At 36.5% G+C, this 19,622-nt stretch overlaps 2 protein-coding genes across 4 annotated transcripts in view; both read left to right on the top strand.

The window, feature by feature from the left end:
* Positions 1-6,446: 6,446 nt before the first annotated feature.
* Positions 6,447-19,622, top strand: part of LOC114292026 (N-(5'-phosphoribosyl)anthranilate isomerase 1, chloroplastic) — a 60,625-nt gene continuing 47,449 nt past the window's right edge. Inside the window, exons 1-4 of one of the 2 annotated variants that reach the window (XM_082876734.1) lie at positions 6,447-6,572; positions 8,796-9,160; positions 9,240-9,403; positions 10,761-11,184. In XM_082876734.1, the coding sequence (XP_082732860.1) occupies positions 6,563-6,572; positions 8,796-9,160; positions 9,240-9,403; positions 10,761-10,986 (765 nt within the window). In that variant the 5' untranslated portion in view covers positions 6,447-6,562 and the 3' untranslated portion in view covers positions 10,987-11,184. Of the gene's footprint in view, positions 6,573-8,795; positions 9,161-9,239; positions 9,404-10,760; positions 11,185-19,622 lie in introns of those variants that run through there. The other variant, XM_082876724.1, reaches the window with a different exon arrangement.
* LOC114299372 (uncharacterized) lies at positions 11,793-16,650 on the top strand. 2 transcript variants are annotated; one of them, XM_082866913.1, is made up of 9 exons: positions 11,793-12,054; positions 12,924-12,962; positions 13,765-13,914; positions 13,996-14,073; positions 14,169-14,254; positions 14,410-14,458; positions 15,101-15,166; positions 15,443-15,628; positions 16,185-16,650. In XM_082866913.1, exons 3-7 carry the CDS (start codon positions 13,819-13,821, stop codon positions 15,125-15,127), a joined length of 336 nt encoding a protein of 111 aa, XP_082723039.1. In that variant the 5' UTR covers positions 11,793-12,054; positions 12,924-12,962; positions 13,765-13,818; the 3' UTR covers positions 15,128-15,166; positions 15,443-15,628; positions 16,185-16,650. The 2 variants fall into 2 exon arrangements, with proteins under 2 accessions (XP_082723039.1, XP_028099892.2); XM_028244091.2 differs by lacking the exons at positions 11,793-12,054; positions 12,924-12,962 and having other exon boundaries at positions 13,687-13,914.

Here is a 19,622-nt window from a genome sequence, read left to right on the forward strand (position 1 = left end):
ATCTTCAAGCTCTACCCTCACCACTCCATTTCAGCAGCAAGGGGAGGAACTCCAACAGCTTAGAGTCATCAAAGTTGGTCCAAGAAGCAACAAAAGCATTGGTCTTCAAGGGTGAGTAGCATTTCCCCCTTTTTGGTCCATTTCTTGCACCTTTTGTAAGCCATACATGCTTATTGATTTGAGCTCCGACCAAAACTGAAACGGTCATTTTTTTGAGCTCATTTTCTTGTTTCATTAAGGGCTCAACCTGGTTTGAGCCCTCCATATTGCACTTGCTTCAATATCCTCCTTGAATGCCATTTTCTTGCATGCTTTGACAGCCTATCATGCTTCTGTTTTTGGTCTTTTTACAGGCCTAGAAATAGTCTTATTTTGACCTTCTTAACATGTTTTATTAAGGGTCTTTGGCTGTTTGGTGAATGCTTTGCATACTTCATGTTATAGCCTCTTTTTGAGCCTCATTTTGCATTGCATTTCTAGCATGTTTTTATTCTGTTTTTGGGTTTTTACAGTTCTGTAAATATGTTTATTTTTGGTCCCTCTTCAATGTTTTAGAAGGGAATTTTTCAGTTTGGGCTTTGCATATACCACTTGCCTCTTTGGCCACCTTTTGGCCCTTTTTCTTGCATGGGAGTGCAGCCATACTTGTGTTTGTTTTTGGGGTTTTTACAGTTCTATAAAACATCATATTTTGGGCCCCTCTTCAACTTTGTTGAAGGGCCCTAACCTGTTTGAGGACAGCAGATGTGAGTTGCTTCTTAATCTCATGTTCAGGGCCATTTCTTGCATGCTAATTTTGCCCTGTCTTGGTTTGCTGTTTGGCCATGCTATAAACTGGAAAAGTGCATATTTAGGGGCTGCCTTGCTACTGTATATTCATTGTATGTGCCAATTTTGCATGTTTGGTATAGCTGTAGGCCATTTCGGGTGCCAAAATTCATATTTCGGGACTATTCCCTGCATCGGGTGTGTTTTCGCCTCATTTCGGGACTGTTTTCCCCCACATTTCATTGCTGAAAATCCATTAGCATGCTTGCATATGTCATTTCCATGCCATTGCATTGCGTATGTCGTTGCCTCGGTTTGCGTGCCCGTGTGCACGCATTTCGAGGCACTTCATTTTCATCCATCGGCCTCTTATGTGAGTGCGGCTGAGACTCTCTCATGTTAGTATAAGTCCATGTTGCATTCTATATGTCATTTCCATGCCATTGCATTGCGTATGCCGTTGCCTCGGTTTGCGTGCCCGTGTGCACGCATTTCGAGGCACTTCATTTTCATCCATCGGCCTCTTATGTGAGTGCGGCTGAGGCTCTCTCATGTTAGTATAAGTCCATGTTACATTCTATATGTCATTTCCATGCCATTGCATTGCGTATGCCGTTGCCTCGGTTTGCGTGCCCGTGTGCACGCATTTCGAGGCACTTCATTTTCATCCATCGGCCTCTTATGTGAGTGCGGCTGAGGCTCTCTCATGTTAGTATAAGTCCATGTTGCATTCTATATGTCATTTCCATGCCATTTTAGCCATTGCATTGCGTATGCCGTTGCTTCGGTTTGCGTGCCCGTGTGCACGCATTTCGAGGCACTTTATTTTCATCCATCGGCCTCTTATGTGAGTGCAGCTGAGGCTCTCTCATGTTAGTATAAGTCCATGTCGCATTCTATATGCCATTTCCATGCCATTGCATTGCATATGCCATCGCCTCGGTTTGCGTGCCCGTGTGCACGCATTTCGAGGCGCTTCATTTTCATCCACCGGCCTCTTGTAAGTGTGGCTGAGGCTCTCTTATGTTAGTATAAGTCCATGTCGCATTCTATATGCCATTTCCATGCCATTGCATTGCATATGCCATCGCTTCGGTTTGCGTGCCCGTGTGCACGCATTTCGAGGCGCTTCATTTTCATCCACCAGCCTCTTGTGAGTGTGGCTGAGGCTCTCTCATGTTAGTGTAAGTCCATATCACATTTCCATGCCATTTGCATTGCGTATGTCATTTTTTCGGTTTGCGTGCCCGTGTACACGCATTTCGAGGCATCTCATTTTCATAGCATTGTGCATACTAAGTTGTATCTTAGATCGCATTCATGCATTTCCTCGGTTTGCGTGTCCGTGTGCACGCATTTCGAGGCATGTCATTCCATAGCATTGTGTATGTTAGGATTGTATCTTAGTTGCATTTCATGCATGTCATGCATATTGCATCGTGTTCGGAATAGGAGTTAGCCCGGGCACAGGAAACGAGGTGCATTTCGTACTCCGAGTGACGGAATGTGTCTCAATTCCCCAGTCACCGACACTCCGGATCATCCATGATGGAGTTAGGTCTTGTTGTGTTTTCATGTGCATTCATTCTATATTGAGTTGTGCAATTCGACTCCTCGGCCATCATGCCTCGGTATGCGTGATTGGTGGCACGAGGATCGAGGCATGCATATATTTGTGAAAATACATTGCTATGCCCCTTTTCTGCTCTCTGTTGCAGCAAAATGAAGAATCAGCAACTTTTCGGGACTTGGCACGCGTTTCAAGAATAACTGCTAAACAGAGGCTAATTGGGGCATCCCGGTGGATTTCCGCGCAAGACAACCCGGACATGCATCATCCATCAGAAGCAAGGCAGTCCCTGGCTTGCATGCCAGTTTTATTTATTTTCTTAGTTGATTTGTTAATTAATTAGGAATTTGTATATTATTTGGACTGTATTATTTGGACTGTAATATTCTTTTATTCGGGACTGTATATTTATTCGGACCCTCTGCGCGAGGGCACAACTGTAATAAGTGTGCGTGTGTGTGTTATATGTCTTCCAACCCCACGTCTTTCTCCCTTTTATTTACCTGCCTATGATGGTTAGATTAGGGCATATTTCAATTAGCATACAGTATGATAGCATGTTTGCATTCATTCATCTGTATTGCATGCACCGGGCTCGGCGCATCATACTAACTGCATTGTATTTCAATTTCCAAGTTGAATACATGATAGCTGTAGCATTCCATATGCCATGTTTAGAATAGCCGAGCCTACTATAGTTTGCATTTTTGCATGTGTTGCATTAGGCATTTCTGTATACTTAGGATCATGCATGATTTCTAATGTAGTTTCTGTTTTGGCTTGGAGTACTCGGTGAGTTTTTATGCTTTAGCATCCTTGCATGCGTGTGAGTGAATGCCATGAATAGCATGCTTACCATGAGGCTAATTGCTTATATGATATAACTGCCTGAATGCCTGTGGGTGAAGGTTGGGTTGTTTGGATTGGGACAATTCATCAAATATTTGTTTTAAGCCCACTAGATAGTGGCAAAACCATCTTTTCTAAGCCCACCCGAGGGTGGCAAAATCTGCATTTTAAGCCTACTTGCGAGTAGCAAACCATCTTTCAAAAACAAACATGAAATGTTTTGTTCCAATTCAGGCGACCCAGTCTATACTTGTATGCTGTGCGCATCACATAGTAACCTAGGCTAATAACCGGAATAAGGACATACAAAGTTTTCAAAAATAGATATCATGGTTAGTAGAGGCCGGTCTATGACCGGGCGAGCGGGGGTGCTCACGAAGTGACCTTCCCCAATTGTACCCAAGTTCCCGAGCCGAGGCAACTTTGGTGGTGACGGACACGTGGCCTTTGGCAACGAGTCAGGGTTTCCTAAATTTCCCAAAATAAAATATTTAGGTGGCGACTCTGTATCTGGCAAAGCAGTCCATGTTTGGCACTTCTTTCAAAAATCTGTTTTCTCAAAACGATTTGCCGGATTTGGACTCTTTGGTTCAGATTAAGAACCGTGACTACAAATCGAGTCCGAGCTGTAGCGAGGTCCCCCGCGGGCTTGTTACACAAATCATCATCAACAACATCATCGATCAACAACATCATCGATCATCAACATCATTTTCATCAACAAAATATATATATATATATATATAAATAGAAACAGATCTGGCGGTCAGGATCTTCTCTGATCTACCGTGGCAGAGGGAGGAGGAGGCGAAAGGCGACGACGGAGGAGGAGGAGCCGACGGAGGACGACGGAGGACGAGGCCTAGCGGAGAAGGAGTCGACGATGGACGAGGCCGCGAGAGGCGATGGGAGAAGGCTGCGAGAGGCGACGGAGGAGGAGACGGCAGTGGCCTGGAGGAGGAGGAGGCGGTGGTGGCCTGGAGGAGCCGACTGCGTCTGTGTGGAGAGAAGAGAGAGTGAGAGAAGAGAAGAGAAGAGAGAGAGAGAGTGTAAGAGACCAGTGTAAGCCGACTGCATCTCTGTCTCTCAGACCACCATCCTAAACATATATATATATATATATATATATAATATATAATATTTAAAGAGATAAGGCTGGTGTTCAATACCATATATATATATATATATAATATTTAAAGAGATAAGGTTGTTGTTGAATACCATATATATATATAATATTTAATCAGGGGCGGGCGGCGGGGCCGGGGCCGGGGCCGGGCCAGGGCCGGGGATGAAATATGTATCACCGTCCCCGGCCCGAATGTCACCGGGGATTTATTTTTGAATACCATCCCCGGCCCGTCGGGGGTATTTTTCGGGGAAAAACTACTCTTATCGGGGACGGGGGATCAGGTCCCCATCAGGCCGAGTTTAAATTACCATCCCTAGTGAGACTATTACATTATGTTTGATTAGAAGATTTGGGAAGGAATTTAGAAAGAAAAAGGGAAAAGGTAAGTGAAATGCAAAAAAAATATACCTATATTTCACTTAATTTTACACACATTTTTCCTTTTCCTTTTCCTTTTTCTTTTCATATCCCTTCCTAAATCCATCAACCAAACACAGTGTTAGTCTGAGTGAATTATTAGGCCTTTTTTGACAACAAGATTAAAAGCCAGCTTATTGAATTTTTGACTTTTTTTAGTCACATCGCTTCTTTATTTTTTTACACATTTTTTTTTAAAAAAAATTCAAAAAACTTTAAAAATTAACTCTTAACCTAATTATCAAAAACATTCATTTTTCTAATCAATCATTGGACTATTCATTTTAATAAACTGTTTGATTGGACAGGCTAGATAATGGGGAATTAGAATCCATCGGATTTGAATTCTAAGACTGTGAATCCCCCAAACTATGGTTGGATTTGATGTGTATCCCGTATTTGCTTTCTAATGGGATTAGATGTCTAGAAAGAACTATTTTTAGTGAATCCAATGTTTGGTTGGTCAGACTGGATAAAGATAAATGTTCAAAAAAATATTTTACCCTTGTAATTTATAATTTATATTTTTTATTTAATATATAATTTTAAATTTATTATTTTTAATTAAATTAAATTTATAATTTATATTTTTTATTTAATATATAATTTTAAATTAACAACACTAAAAAAATAATTTTATTTAATATATAAATTTAATTTTTAACAATACTAAAAAAATTTAATTTATAAGACCATAATTTTTAATTTATTATTTTTAATTAAATTTAATTTATAATTTATATTTTTATTTAATATATAATTTTAAATTAACAACACAAAAATAATTTACAAATGTTCAAAAGATTATTTTACCATTTTCCAATTATTTACTAAGTAATAGCATGAAGGTAAAATGAACATTTCACATATTAATCTCATGGGATACCAATCCCATGGAAATAATCTCACCTCTTCCCTAGGATTGTTTAGTCCCTCATAGGAAGGATATGGAGTCCGGTAATACTCCATATCCAACGGACTAAAATGGATACCAAACAATGGACATCCCCCTCCATTGAATAAGCAATCTGAATAGTAAATAATCCCCATCTAATCTCTTGAATCAAACACACCTAATCCCATCAAACAAACACCCCCAAGATGGCCAGGGGATAATGGTTGAACTGTCCCTAAAAGTTATATTTGATTTAAAAATTTGAGAAGAAATTTAAAATAAATAAAATATATTTATATTTTACTTAATTTCGCACATATTTTTCATTTTTCATTTTGAATCTCTCTCTAAATCCATAAAGCAAACACATGCAGAGAGAGTTGAATTACGAGACAATTATTATCTGAACCATGATACAGACCCCTACTATCCTCCACCCTCACTACCCTACACACACGTGAGAGTTAGTGATTAGAGAAAAAAAAAAAAAAGTTTTGACCAATAACCGCCCACTGAAGGTGCCGGGGGTCTCCCCATTGAGGTCCCAAGCATTAGTAAACTGTTTTTTTTTTTTTTTTTTCAATAACCAACCGGGGGATAGTGAGGGGTGGGGTAGTAGGGGGATAGTGAGGGGTGGGGTAGTAATTTGGAGGGAAAAGAAAAGAAATGAAGTGATATGTATTTCTCTTATTTGTTTGGATAATCTAAGTTGAGAGAAATGGGAAGAAATGGAGAGAAACTCATTTCTCTTATAAGTCTCATTTTCAATCTTCCCAAAAGTGGAGAGATTGGGAGAGAAAAGAAACTACTATTGAAAAGAAGTCTCATTCTCTTCTATCGGACATCTAAACACTCTCATCTCATCTGCGTTGCTTGCTTGTCTTCCATCATATTGTTGATTTCTGCGTTTCTTCCTTCATAGAAGTACAAGATGCTCACAGGTCTCTCTCTCTCTCTCTCTCTCTCTCCATGTATATATATATGAATGTATTTGTTATATCTGATTTTGTGGTTGCCCTTTAACACTATGTTTGGGAATCTAGGAGAGAAAAGAAAATAAAATATTATTTAAGTAATAAGAGAAAAGAAAAGAAAATAAATGATTGTGATTTCTCTCATTTTTGTTTGGATAAGGAAGAAATAAAAGAAAAGAAATTATTGTGATTTCTCTCATTCTTCTTTGGTTAGGTTTCATTAAGAGAAAAGAAAAGAAATTCTTTTATGTTATATTACCAAAATAGCCTTTTTATATTTTCAATCATTTTATTTCTTTTATTTTTATAGGGACAAAATTGATATTATGAAAATAGTAGTTTCTTTTCTCTCCCAATCTCTCCACTTTTGGGAAGATTGAAAATGAGACTTATAAGAGAAATGAGTTTCTCTCCATTTCTTCCCATTTCTCTCAACTTAGATTATCCAAACAAATAAGAGAAATACATATCACTTCATTTCTTTTCTTTTCCCTCCAAATTACTCAATCCAAACATAGCGTAACTGTTCGATGAATTTCCCCATAGAAAATTTAGTTTTCGGTTTTCATCAAATGTTAAAACTCTTAACCAGTTACACAATTTTGTAGTAGCTTGTGTGTAAAGCATAAATGAGGAAGTTATTCATAAATTGTCTCTTAGTAAATTCTTATTTTTTTTTATTGAATCATATATGTCACCAGTATTCCCTTGGTTTTTTTGGGGCTAAATTTGGAAGTCACCTTCAACCCAGAGTCATAAACTTGCACCAGAGACAAATCAATGGTATGCTTCACTTTTTCCCGAATTTTCGTAATAACATGACTAGTGTCAAGTTAATTTGGCATACAATTCATTTATCAGGTGGTTGTTGGATCACTGAAGTCAAAAATTCTACTTCATTGTCGAATTTTGAAATAGAAAACGAAATTTTCTTTGCTCCAATTTACTCTCTCTCACACACACACACATATATGTGCACAATAAAAAACCTAAATGCTCAATTTGCATGGATAGATAATGCAATTACTTCAAGAATCTGAACTGAGTTCTGAATGCATGTTTTCAAGTACTGTATTCTGATTCGTGTCACCAGTCTTGTTTTAGGTCGTGTTTGCCTTTGGTTCATGGGCTCTCACTTTTTCCTTGATATTTCGGCTATATCCATGTAAGTCTAAATGGACCTAATGAACCATAAAATGCTTATTTCTGGCACAGAAAGTCACATGCAATTTCAATTTAGACCGATGAGTTGAAACATAATCTGGCATAGTTTAGAAACTTCATGATTTTGATATCATGTATCTTATTTTATATAGGCCTAAGGTTATTGATTTGCAAGTGTGATTATTAGTAATTTGTGTTGCAATGCCATGTTCAGATCGACATATTTCATGGTTGCCTGCGCTCATGTGACTCTCAGCTGATGGAACTACTTTGATTGTTTGATTTACTCCATCACACTTCAAAATTTTATAAATTGAACAAATTTGGTACATTTTTACATGTTAATGTAGTGTGAGAGTTCGTGAGCTTTAAAGAATCATTCAAACTAGTGAGTCAACATAATGTATCTATATTTGTCACTTCTACCTGCCTTGCTGTGAATCTTGGTTGTAGAGTCACAAGTTTATTCTCCTCTATGTTAGCTCTGTGATAATTGTTTTCAATTGGTCCCACAGTCCCACTGATGGTTTAGAATTGGTATTGTTTTCAAGGGGCATTTTTTTTAATACATGTAAGTAGGTGGAGCTAGAAGGAACTTGCTTAACTGCCTTCCCAGTAGGATTTAGTCCAGTATTCTTATTTTCCTATAGACATTTCACTCATTTGAAAGATGAAAGAATCACAATAGAAAGAAAAAATTACTCAAAATCATATATTGAATTTCAGCACATCATACCATTTTTTTTTTTTTTTTTTTTTTTTGTTGTTTATCTTTTAACTCATTCAGCGACACTGTTAGCTCTTATCTTCTTCATTCTCAAAGCCCCGAAATCTCTTGAATTCAGTTCGTACTGCCCTGACATTACTCATGCATTAGTGCATAAAAACTAACATGCGAAAAACTATTCGAAACATGTATTTTTTGAAACTCAATTCTATTCCAATATTAAATGGTTCTTAATACTAGATATTCCTTTGTTGTTTAATATACTAATGTCGATAAGTCAAGTGTCTCGTTGTTCACAGGTTTGCATGGTGCAGAATGGCATTTGTGGAGGATAAGGTTATTACCTGAAAATTTGATTAAATGCACATTAAATCAGTCAACAGAAGTTTTCTCTGCTTTCAAGGAGCACGAAGAGAATCGGCCTTTGGTTAAAATGTGTGGAATCACATCAGCTAGAGATGCTGATCTAGCAGCGAAAGCAGGTGCAAAGTTTATTGGGATGATTATATGGCCCAACTCAAAACGTTCCATTTCACTTTCTGTTGCAAAGGAAATATCACAAGTTGCAAGGGAACATGGGGCCAAGCCCGTTGGTGTATTTGTGGATGATGACGCTGACACAATATTAAGAGCTTCTGAGGCAGCTGACCTTGAATATGTAAAGGTAAGTTTGTCTAATCTTAGTTCCACCGCATATGGATTAATTAGTTTATTTCAGTTTGTAATTTGCTGAAGTTATGCAGCTTCATGGAGATGGTTCTCGGGCTGCATTTCCAGTTTTAGTGAAAAACAACCGAGTCATATATGTTCTTCATGCCAAAGAAGATGGAGAGCTTTTGAACCATATTTCAGACCAAGACTGTACTCTGGTTGATTGGATTCTTGTGGATAGTGCAGAGGGTGGCAGGTAAGAATCTTTACCCTCTTTAAATATAACTTGAATGTCGTTTTGTTTGCCTTCATGTTGCACTATCTTCATGAGCTTCAAAAACTATCTTTGGAGTTGTATCGCTCATAAGCAATTATTCTAGTTCCTACTTATTGTTGTGTTAGATAATTATCCGTGAGAATCCACCACTACAAATATTTGAAAATGAGGGCCCACTTAAAGGTGATTTGTGTAGACATGTATTTAAAGACAAATCTGTTAGATCTGGAGTTGAGAGCAAAAGTAGGTGAAAATTCCAAACTTGAGAATGTTGCTCTTGGGGCTTGCTTGGATGGAAGCAAATGGTATTACTCCTAATGAGTCCATATAAATCTACATAAGCCAGTATTGGAATTCAATAATCATGGGTTTCTTCTTATAAGATTTATGCATGCCTTTAGGTTCGAACAATCCTTTTTTAATTTCTAAGAACCAATGTTGGAATTGAATCATTATGGCTTTTCTACCATGAAAGAAGTGCATGCCTTAGTTTGTCTTGGTCCTTATTCACTGCCCAAGAACTATATCTTCACTGCCTAAGGACTGGTCCTCTTATCATTCCTAATATTGAACTTTCGACGAGATATGCATCTTATGCAGTTTATTGGATTTTCTTGTTTTCTCTTACTTTTTGATGGCTGTTTTTGTTTTGATTAGGCACTTTTTCACTGTATGAGGACTTCTTGTCCTCCACACTTTCTTCTTTAATAAATTTTGTTGTTTATTTTCAAAAAAAAAAAAGATAATGACAAACATACTGATTTGAAAAAATCGGCATTTTCTTAGATTGCTGATATTGTTTGATTCTGCGCTGGAAGTATTTGTATTTGCAATTACTAAATGCGTCAGCTGTTTCTTTATGTATGCTTGCCCTTAATGGCTTTCTTCAGCAACAGTAAAGAATCAGCTCTGAATGGCCTTCTTCAGCAATCATAAAGAATCAGCTACCGACTTCATAAATTCTAGACATTTTACAAAAAATTTAGACAGTGGGCTTTGAAGCCACTCAATAGTGAGTCCTTTAGGTTTCAAAATTGTCCAAATTGGAGAGGATGAACAATTGAAGAAAGAAATCCTCTTCTTCTTCTTCACTTTATTTTTTTATTTCATTTTTATTGTTTGGGTTGTCTAAATTTTTGGCCTAAAGTCATGTTTTTATGGATATACATTTCTCAAAATGTTGCGACACTTTGCCACAGCTGGTAATCATAGGTAATATCAGATATCCTCATTCAATTAGGAAATGAGAGTCATTTTTTTAATCTTCTGTTACTTTCCTGCGCTAATACATCATTTTTACCTGTCCTGCTTCACTCATTGTAACATGTGTCTGCAGTGGGAAAGGATTCAACTGGTCCCAGTTTAAAATACCACCAATTAGAAGCAAATATGGTTGGCTTTTGGCAGGAGGAGTTAACCCTGATAATGTCTGTGAAGCTCTTTCTACTCTTAGACCGCATGGAATTGATGTCAGTAGCGGCATTTGTGCTTCAGATGAAATTATAAAAGATGAGTCCCGAATATCATCCTTCATGAGAGCAGTAAATTCCATACATTATTGATTGATGTGAGAAGTCCTGATTACAAAAACTCAATGAAGTAGAACATGGGAACACTAAGGATGCTGTGTTATTATGTTTGGTAGGTTGTTCTCTTTGTCAAGAGAACACCTTGAACACAGGTTTAAATCTTGCTGTTTTTACTAACTTGTTTTTAGCAATCCACTAAATGAAAAAATAGTTACGTTTCTGGTAGACAAATATTTGTGGAGTTTATAGCTGCCTAATGTATGGTGTAAATGTCCATTTGCATGCGCACACTGGGGTAGAGACGTCCCAATGAAAACAATACTGGTCCTTTCTTTAACATGTTACGACATACACTGTTAACTTCAATTATCATATTACAAATTTAACTAACTCAATACAATCTCCAATTCAGAAGAGCTTGAATACCTATTGCAGAAACACTGGGAGCTGGCTGTGGCCATTTGGGGCCGGCCGGGTCTCTTTGGTGAGAAACACTATCACTACAAGAAATATCTGTTTTGGAGGCGTTTTTTTAATGGCGTTTTTGAAAACGTCACTGTTTCAAATATTTAATGACATTTTGTAAACGTCACCTTCTCGTTTAATCAAAACGGCGCCGTTTCATGAATAGAAGACGATTCTGAACGCCTTCAAATGGTGTTGTCCCACGCGCTCTTTATCTCCGTCTTTTCAACCTTTATTTTGAATATAATAAGCTATTTTGATCTGATAAGCGAAAATGAAAATCTCGAGCTCTCTCTCTTTGCGCTGTCTAAGATCTTTCAAAATCGAAGTCACAGCCATTTCGAAGATCTTACATCGATGATTCATCAGAGCCATTTCGAAGTTCTCTCTCAAAATCGATTCAGATCGGTGAGCTCTACTGCTGTCTAAACCCTAATGATCTCAAAGATTCAGATCGGTGAATCGATTCAGATCGGTGAGCTTCACTGCTGTCTAAACCCTAATAATCTCAGGGATTCAGCTCGGTGATTCAGAGATTCAGCATGGTCTCAACGAAACAGATTGGTGATTCATCAGAGCCATTTCAAAGTTCTCTCTCGAAATCGAAATCGAAGTTCATCTCAGCGATTTAGATCGGTGAGCTCCACTGTCTCTGTCTCTCTCTCTGTCTCTGTCTCTGTCTCTCTCTCAAGCTGAACTGATGGTGCAATGTCGATTTGGTTATTGAAATCAATCCGGTGAATTCTATGAATGGTTTTGATATTTGAATGTTGATGCGCTGTTGTTTCTTCTCACTGAACGTGCTAATTGTTTGTTGGTTCATATTTTGTTTCTGAAAATATTTCATTTTATGCTGCTTTTGAATGGTTTTGATATCCGTTATGCTTGTTCAGTATGGCTGTTATTCTCTAGTTGGGATTTCAGAAGTGACAAACCTGCACGATCACACCAACACAAATTAGTGTTATGTTCAGATCATGGATTTATCAAGTGGAAAGTAAAAAAAAAAAAAAGTCTTATTTCACTTCAGTTTCTTCTTGACTTTTCCCACCACAAGTCAATGATCGAAATATAGCCCAAGGAAAAAGCTGTTAAAATTGATTGTAGGATCTTAGGCTTGTGGCAAGAAATTTCTGATAAACTTGTTCTCTAGGAATAAGAAGCTCTGTTTCATCAACTGTTAGGACAATAGGATGATGAGTGCTTGTTTTTACCATGAATGCTCTTTCTTTTCAAAGCTATCTGCTATGTAAATATACCAAATATCTACGATTTTTCCCTTTCAAGTAATGATGTGGCTATGAATTATTTTAATGGCACCCCACGTTTTTCTCTATCTACATGCTTGTATTGCATGTTCATTGAAGCCATCAGTTGACTGGATTGCAGCTTCAGACCTTGGAGATGAAACTGCAAAATTGGCATTGGGCCTTTACTAGTTGTATGTTGGATATTCTATCAAATATTTTTTAGGACAATGTGTTATTTCATTGTTCCTTGTGCAGGCACCAGAAGATCATGCTACTGCATGAGAGGCATTGAAGGTAAGTTTTATGGAATCTCTCTCTTCTTCTTTTGTGCCTTAGTTTTTTGGTGTGTGGCATCTTCTTTTTGTTCTTATATTTTTCTTCCCAATAGGTCACACATCTTCAATAATTTGTTTGTATTCAAATGGGAACTCTCTTGTTTTGCGAATCACATTATTTAAAACATAGTTTACATAACATGAAAAACCAAGTTTTTAAAGACCTTCTAGACCAGATCATTGGTTGAATTTTTTGTTGACTGATTGTGTGTTGACTCTAGTTGCATATATGGTTCAAGATGCACATGATATACAGGTGGCATTCATGTAGTTGGGTCATGGGAATTGTTGTGAATTTTGTAGAGTCTTTTGATATCAGAGGTGATATATATGCCTTTATTTTTTCGTGTGTCTTTTCCTGATTTGTTTTGTTTTGTTTTGTTTTTTCTTCTTTTTCTACATGAGTGGCATCCCCATTGATTTTTTTTTTCTAATACATTTTTTTTTAAAGACAAGAAATTTTAGCTCTCCTTAAGAATAGAATAATTAAGAAGAAATGGATTTTGAAATAGGAAACTAGTTCTATGTGGATGAGGTGACCAGTTGTACAAAAAAGTGGAAAAGTATCAAGATGGTTGTGTGATTGCACGATTCCTATTAAGTTGAACATGTGAATTGAGTGTTGAGCATACTATTTGTTCAAACCTAAGCAATGACCATCTTGATTGTTCTTAAGCTAGTATTGAGTAGGACTGCCATTAATTTTTTAGTTAGAACATTTTCACCAAATCATACAAATTTGGTTACCCAAACATTTTCAGAATGCAGCATGTGTCTTAGTTCCTGGTGGATTTGGAGATCGTGGTGTGAAAGGAATGATGCTAGCTGCAAAGTATGCCAGAGAAAATAAAGTTCCATATCTTGGGATTTGCTTGACCATGCAGATTTCTGTTATTGAGTATGCTAGATCTGTAAGTGACTTTCCTTCCAATAGATTGACATGTTTCATATGACAGACCATGTACTAACCTTATTTTCATCACATGTTTTAGGTTTTGGGTTGGGAAAAGGCAAATAGTACAGAATTTGACAACGAGACACCCAATCCTGTTGTAATTTTCATGCCAGAGGTGCTTGCATTGTATTGCATTTTTTTGAGCTACTCCTTTGCAAGAAACACTGGTTATAGCAAATTAATAACCATCATCTTTCTATTTTTATACAGGGTTCAAGAACACATATGGGAAGCACAATGAGACTGGGGTGTCGCGAAACGCCGTTTCAGACTCCTGATTGTATCACTGCAAAACTGTAAGAGATATCAATGCTCCATTTAATAATTTCCAAAAGTGAACCCAACATCCCTTTCTGCGAGATATGAATGTCCACATTTTCCAATCAAGTTTCTTTGATTTTTTCATCTTCCTTCATGCATGCATAATACTATATTCTCTGTTTATTTCTAGGTACCATAATTCAGAGTATGTGGATGAACGACATCGGCATAGATACGAGGTTAGTTATGAAGATTGATTTGGTGGAAGAAAAGTGTTCATAGACATAATACTTATCACGGGATATATACTTGCCCATGGCATTATTGTTATAGGTGAATCCAGATATGATTGACTTTTGGTTGAGCTGATTTTCTTTACTAGACACTTGAGAAGGTCCTAATAATCGAACCTCATACTATTTTCCGGACCCTTTAGGTTGAAAACAAGTGCATAAATGTTTTTGTGTTTATTTGCTAGATGGCTTTCAGTTTCGGGATGAATTTCGCAATTTGCAGTTTTTATACGTTTACATGAGAAACACTAGTTTTGATAGTTTATTTTCTCAGTTCATGTTTGGTGGCTCAGAAAAGTATGTTCTTTTAAAGTCACATTATTTGAACTATTTTAATATCTTCATAGCTTACTCTTTTAGAGTCACAATAGCAATTGACTTTCTCCTTTTTTGGATGTCTGCAATTAGCATGTATTCCTGAATTTCACATACAGCTTTCTAGTCATACCTAGAAATTGAATTTGATTTATTTATTTATTTGTTTGGGTTCATGTGACTTTTATCAACTTTGATTGCTCAGTCATTAATTACTTTATTCTTTCAGGAACACTAATTGAAGACATTATGATTATCACTTTCAATGTGCAGGCCACAGATATTAAAAAATGTGAATGAGGTGCTGACCTTATGGAACTTCCATATTGTACCGTTAAGGTAAATAGTAGTTTTTGTCTTTGAGTTTTAGGATATGTAATTATCATTTTAGCATCTCTAGTATTATTTTGTCCGTTGAGAACAAGATTTAACGCAATTTAGTTGCACCAAATTAAGTATTTCAAGATTTATGAATGAAATAAACTAAGCATATCCTCCCAAATTTCTTTAATATGCTGGTGATTCTTTATTAACTGCTAAGGGTGCACCCAATCACTTCATCCAAAGTTGCTGTTGCTTTCAACACATTTTTATGACTATGTTTGATGGCCACAGGTGCATCGTTTAATGTGCCTAGAGCTTAAGAAATGCATCGACAAAATCTCGCAGATATTTTCGTCCATTGAATCTTCTCGACCAGGATGCCAATCAGGAATGAAGGTTCTGTGCGCTTTACACCTTGCCATGGAGAGAGCCAATTCACTTATTCTGCACTGCTCTGAGTCTAGTAAACTCTACTTGGTATTTTTCACTACTATTTACATAATTGATTAAACTGTTGTGATTTTTTGTTTTAATTTTTGTTGAACATGCTTATACCAATATTGTCAATCTATCGTGTGGGATTGAACATGCTTATACATATATTGTCAATCTAATGTGTGGGATTGAGTTTCCATTAACCACCTCATCAACTGAAAGAAAATTTTCATTCAATCTTCAACCTCAAATACTTCCAAAAGCCAAACAAAATGGGTCACAGCAGAATCAAACTTTACATAATGTAAAGCAGTTCTAGCTTTACGTCCACTTGAGGATGCTTGGGGATTCTACAATGTAAAGTAGTCTCCAGAAGAGAATCAAACTTTACATCCACTTGAAGATGCTTGGGGATTCTGTAATGTAGTTCTAGCTTGTTTATTTTGTGAAGTGATTTATTATCTAAAAAACCCATTATATACATTATTTGTTTGCCTTCTTCAATGTAATCATGCTTTTTATCCTCTTTTTTTTGGGAGAGTGTAGGTGTAAATCATATCATTCTTTGTCTAACAGTTAGTTTAACTAATTTTTCCAGGCAATCACAGGGTATAAGATTTTGTTGAGATGTGAAAAAATACGAAACACATTGGAGTCATGTTTAAGCCAAATTCAAAATATGGTTCATCCAGTTATGGCTGCTCAGGTTTGTCCTACTCTAACGCTATAGCCTTTTCTTGTTTATGTACCCTTCAGTGCAATTTGGTGTTCCAGATGTTCTGTCATAAGCTAATGTCTGAGCACTATGTGCAAGTCCAGCTGTTTCTTATAGTGAGCAATGTCTGTATCACATTTCTCCAGGGCATGCAAACGTAGCTTTTTTTTTAATCCTTCTAGGAGGAGTGATAATTTCTTTTGTTCCTCCGTTTGTGAACCATTTTGCAAAGTTTAACATTTAGCTTCTTTAACAGATATCAGACGGTGTAACCACAATCTTAATTTGATAGAGTTTGTCCTTCTTTCCATAATATGTTAAGAGTTTGCCTCCATATGGAGTTTGCATTCTTCATATATTTGTACGAATTTTTCTTCCTTGCAACTTCTATTGATGAAGAGAGGAGGGAATGTGATATATGCTGGACCTCTCGGTCGCCATTCTCACAAGCTTGTTGAATATTTTGAGGTCAGTTTTCATTTTCCTCCATAGCTAGTTTCTAAAGAGTCATCTATTATCAATTTGAAAGTTCGAAATATGATGAATCAATACCTTCTCCTGAAGGCTGTTCCAGGGGTTCCTGAGATTACTGAGGGTTACAATCCAGCTACTTGGATGTTGGACGTCAGCTCTACTTCAGTTGAGGCACAACTTGATGTTGACTTTGCAGAAATTTATGCCAATTCTGGCCTCTACCAGTATGTTTATAGACAGTACTGAGTCCTTTACACTTTATCACTGTCTCTCTCTCTCTCTCTCTCATTGTCCGAGTGCGTGCTGATATTTCTCATGATTTTCTTTTCCAAGAGAAATCAGGAACTTATCAAGGAACTAAGCACTCCAGCACCAGGTACCAATGACCTCAACTTCCCTACCAAATACTCGCAATCCTTACTAACTCAATGCTTGGCTTGCTTCTGGAAACAACACTGGTCATACTGGAGGAACTCACAGTATAATGCTATCAGATTCTTCATGACAATTGTCATCGGTATTATTTTTGGTGTTATCTTCTTGGGCAAAGAAAGCAAAATGCAAGTCTATAATTTTGGCATTTACACTCTAGTTATCACATTTGTGGTAATTATTATTATTATTATCAATTGACGTCAATACTAACATGAAGATTAATTGTATAATTTTTGGTCAACAGACACCAACAACAAGACTTGCTTAATCTGCTTGGAGCTACCTATTCTGCTGTCCTTTTCCTTGGAGCCTCCAATGCTAATGCGGTGCAAATTGTTGTAGCAGTTGAGAGAACAGTATTTTACCGTGAAAGGGCAGCTGGGATGTATTCAGAGTTGCCTTACGCATTTGCTCAGGTAAAGGATAAAAGACATTACATCACATCTCTCTCTTCTTTTCGCTAAGAAGAATGTGTATATATGGTCTCCCACATCCAATATTTACACGGTACTTTTTCTATTACAGGTGGCCATAGAAACAATTTATGTTGTAATTCAGACCTTTATCTATGCTTTTCTCCTTTACTCGATGATTGGCTTTGAATGGACAGCAGTCAAGTTCTTCTATTTCTACTACTTCATATTCATGTGCTTTACCTACTTCTCCATGTATGGAATGATGGTTGTGGCTTTGACTCCTAACCATCAAATTGCGGCTATTGTTATGTCCTTCTTCTTCAGTTTTTGGAACTTGTTCTCTGGTTTCCTCATCCCCAGGCCGGTATGTATCTATAACGTGAAATACTACTTTCAGCGTCACATATATACCTGTATGAGGAGTTTTGTTATTGTTTTTGTCATACCACATATATCTTTTTACTTGAAATCATGTCATTATTATCATAATTATGACACTTGTGCTCTCTAGACACATAAACGTTGTCTTTTTTCATATATATATATATATATATTCTTTAATTTTATAATAAATTATATTAGCGTCTCTTAAAGTTTAACAAAAACACACTAATAATTTAGAAAAATCTGGGTATGTAATCTAAGCATCAATTTACTTTAAAATCTTATTGGATTCAAATCAGTGGCGACTCTAGGTTTTTATAAGGATGGGGTTCACTCCAAAAAATTAAGTTCCCCAATTTTTATGAGAAAAAAAAATTAAACTAATTAAAATTTAAACTTCTTCAACTTCAAGTAAAATAAACTTTTAATAAAATACTAGTGTCTTAACAAATCAAAAAAATATGTAAGCTTCTACAATTACATTCAATGAGGTGCCATTTTTTGAAATTTTTGCATGATAAATTCATTGTCAATAGTGTCAAACACATCATTTTCTATATATATTATCAAGCAATCATTCAACCATTGATTTGTTGGGGTCAATTGATTATTAAGTAAAACATTTACCATTAAAAAAAAAAAAATCAAAAGCTTTTGGCAAGCTGATGGGGAGATGGCTCCCCATCAGTTGCTTGGTAGAGTCGGCCATGATTCAAATTGTTTGATTATTCTTTGAGTATTTATTTTCTATTATGACTGTACAAAATGCTTTAATTACAGAACTTGCACTTGCTTGTCCTGTCCTTATACTGAAAATTGGGTAAGCATTGAATCTTGTTGCACATCCTACTACAGTATTCTTCCATATTTTTTTTCTTCATGAATTGCTAGTGGCATTCAAGTTTTTGAGACATTTATTTATGTACAACGAGTGATGGGCATGCTTACTCTTCTATACCAATGCTGTAGATTTTCCATTTGTACCCAATGTTTATTCATGCAGAGGCATAAGGCTTTATTTGCTCAGAAACTATTGTTGGGTGATTTTAATCTATAGAGGAATTTGAAACCTTGTAAACCATTCTCCAACCAAATTTTAATGTCTCATAAAATTCTACATGTTCAAGCATCTCTTGGAAGAAAAAAAGAAGGAAAAATTAGTTGGGAAACTGGAAGGGTTATGTGGATTCACATTAAGATTTTCTCAAGTATATTCCTTGTTTTGTTGGTCCAAACCATCTGCCTGTACTTGTGGTTGAAGTGATATTGGTGTGTTTAATGCTTGTAATTTTATCATCTCAGTGTTGATTCCTCTTTTTTTTTTTCCCATAAAAATGGAGTCAAAAACAAAAGGAACCCACCTCCTCACAAAAGGGAAGTAGAATTTGGAGAAAACAAAGAAAAATTGAACATTTAGAGTTTCGGATTTATTTTAGTGCTTTTAGATGGCTACATGATTTTGTTAGACTGCTATTGGACATGTTTCAATTGATGCCGAAACCTGTATCATAGCTAGATAGGGGCACTTTAAATTTTACATATACATGTGTGTGTGTGTGTGTGTGTGTGTGTGTGTGTGTGTGTGTTTATGTATTTCATAGGTAACAGAGAC

Source organism: Camellia sinensis, chromosome 1, assembly GCF_055761805.1.
Source record: "Camellia sinensis isolate YWXY chromosome 1, ASM5576180v1, whole genome shotgun sequence".
Taxonomy (NCBI): Eukaryota; Viridiplantae; Streptophyta; class Magnoliopsida; order Ericales; family Theaceae; genus Camellia; species Camellia sinensis.

Bases quoted from the DNA above. Each gene is read 5' to 3' on its own strand.
- LOC114299372 (XM_082866913.1), top strand. From the start codon at position 13,819: ATGATGCTAGCTGCAAAGTATGCCAGAGAAAATAAAGTTCCATATCTT. The intron at 13,915-13,995 runs GTAAGTGACTTT...CACATGTTTTAG, and splicing joins TTATTGAGTATGCTAGATCT to GTTTTGGGTTGGGAAAAGGC. The intron at 14,459-15,100 runs GTTAGTTATGAA...TTCAATGTGCAG, and splicing joins GACATCGGCATAGATACGAG to GCCACAGATATTAAAAAATG.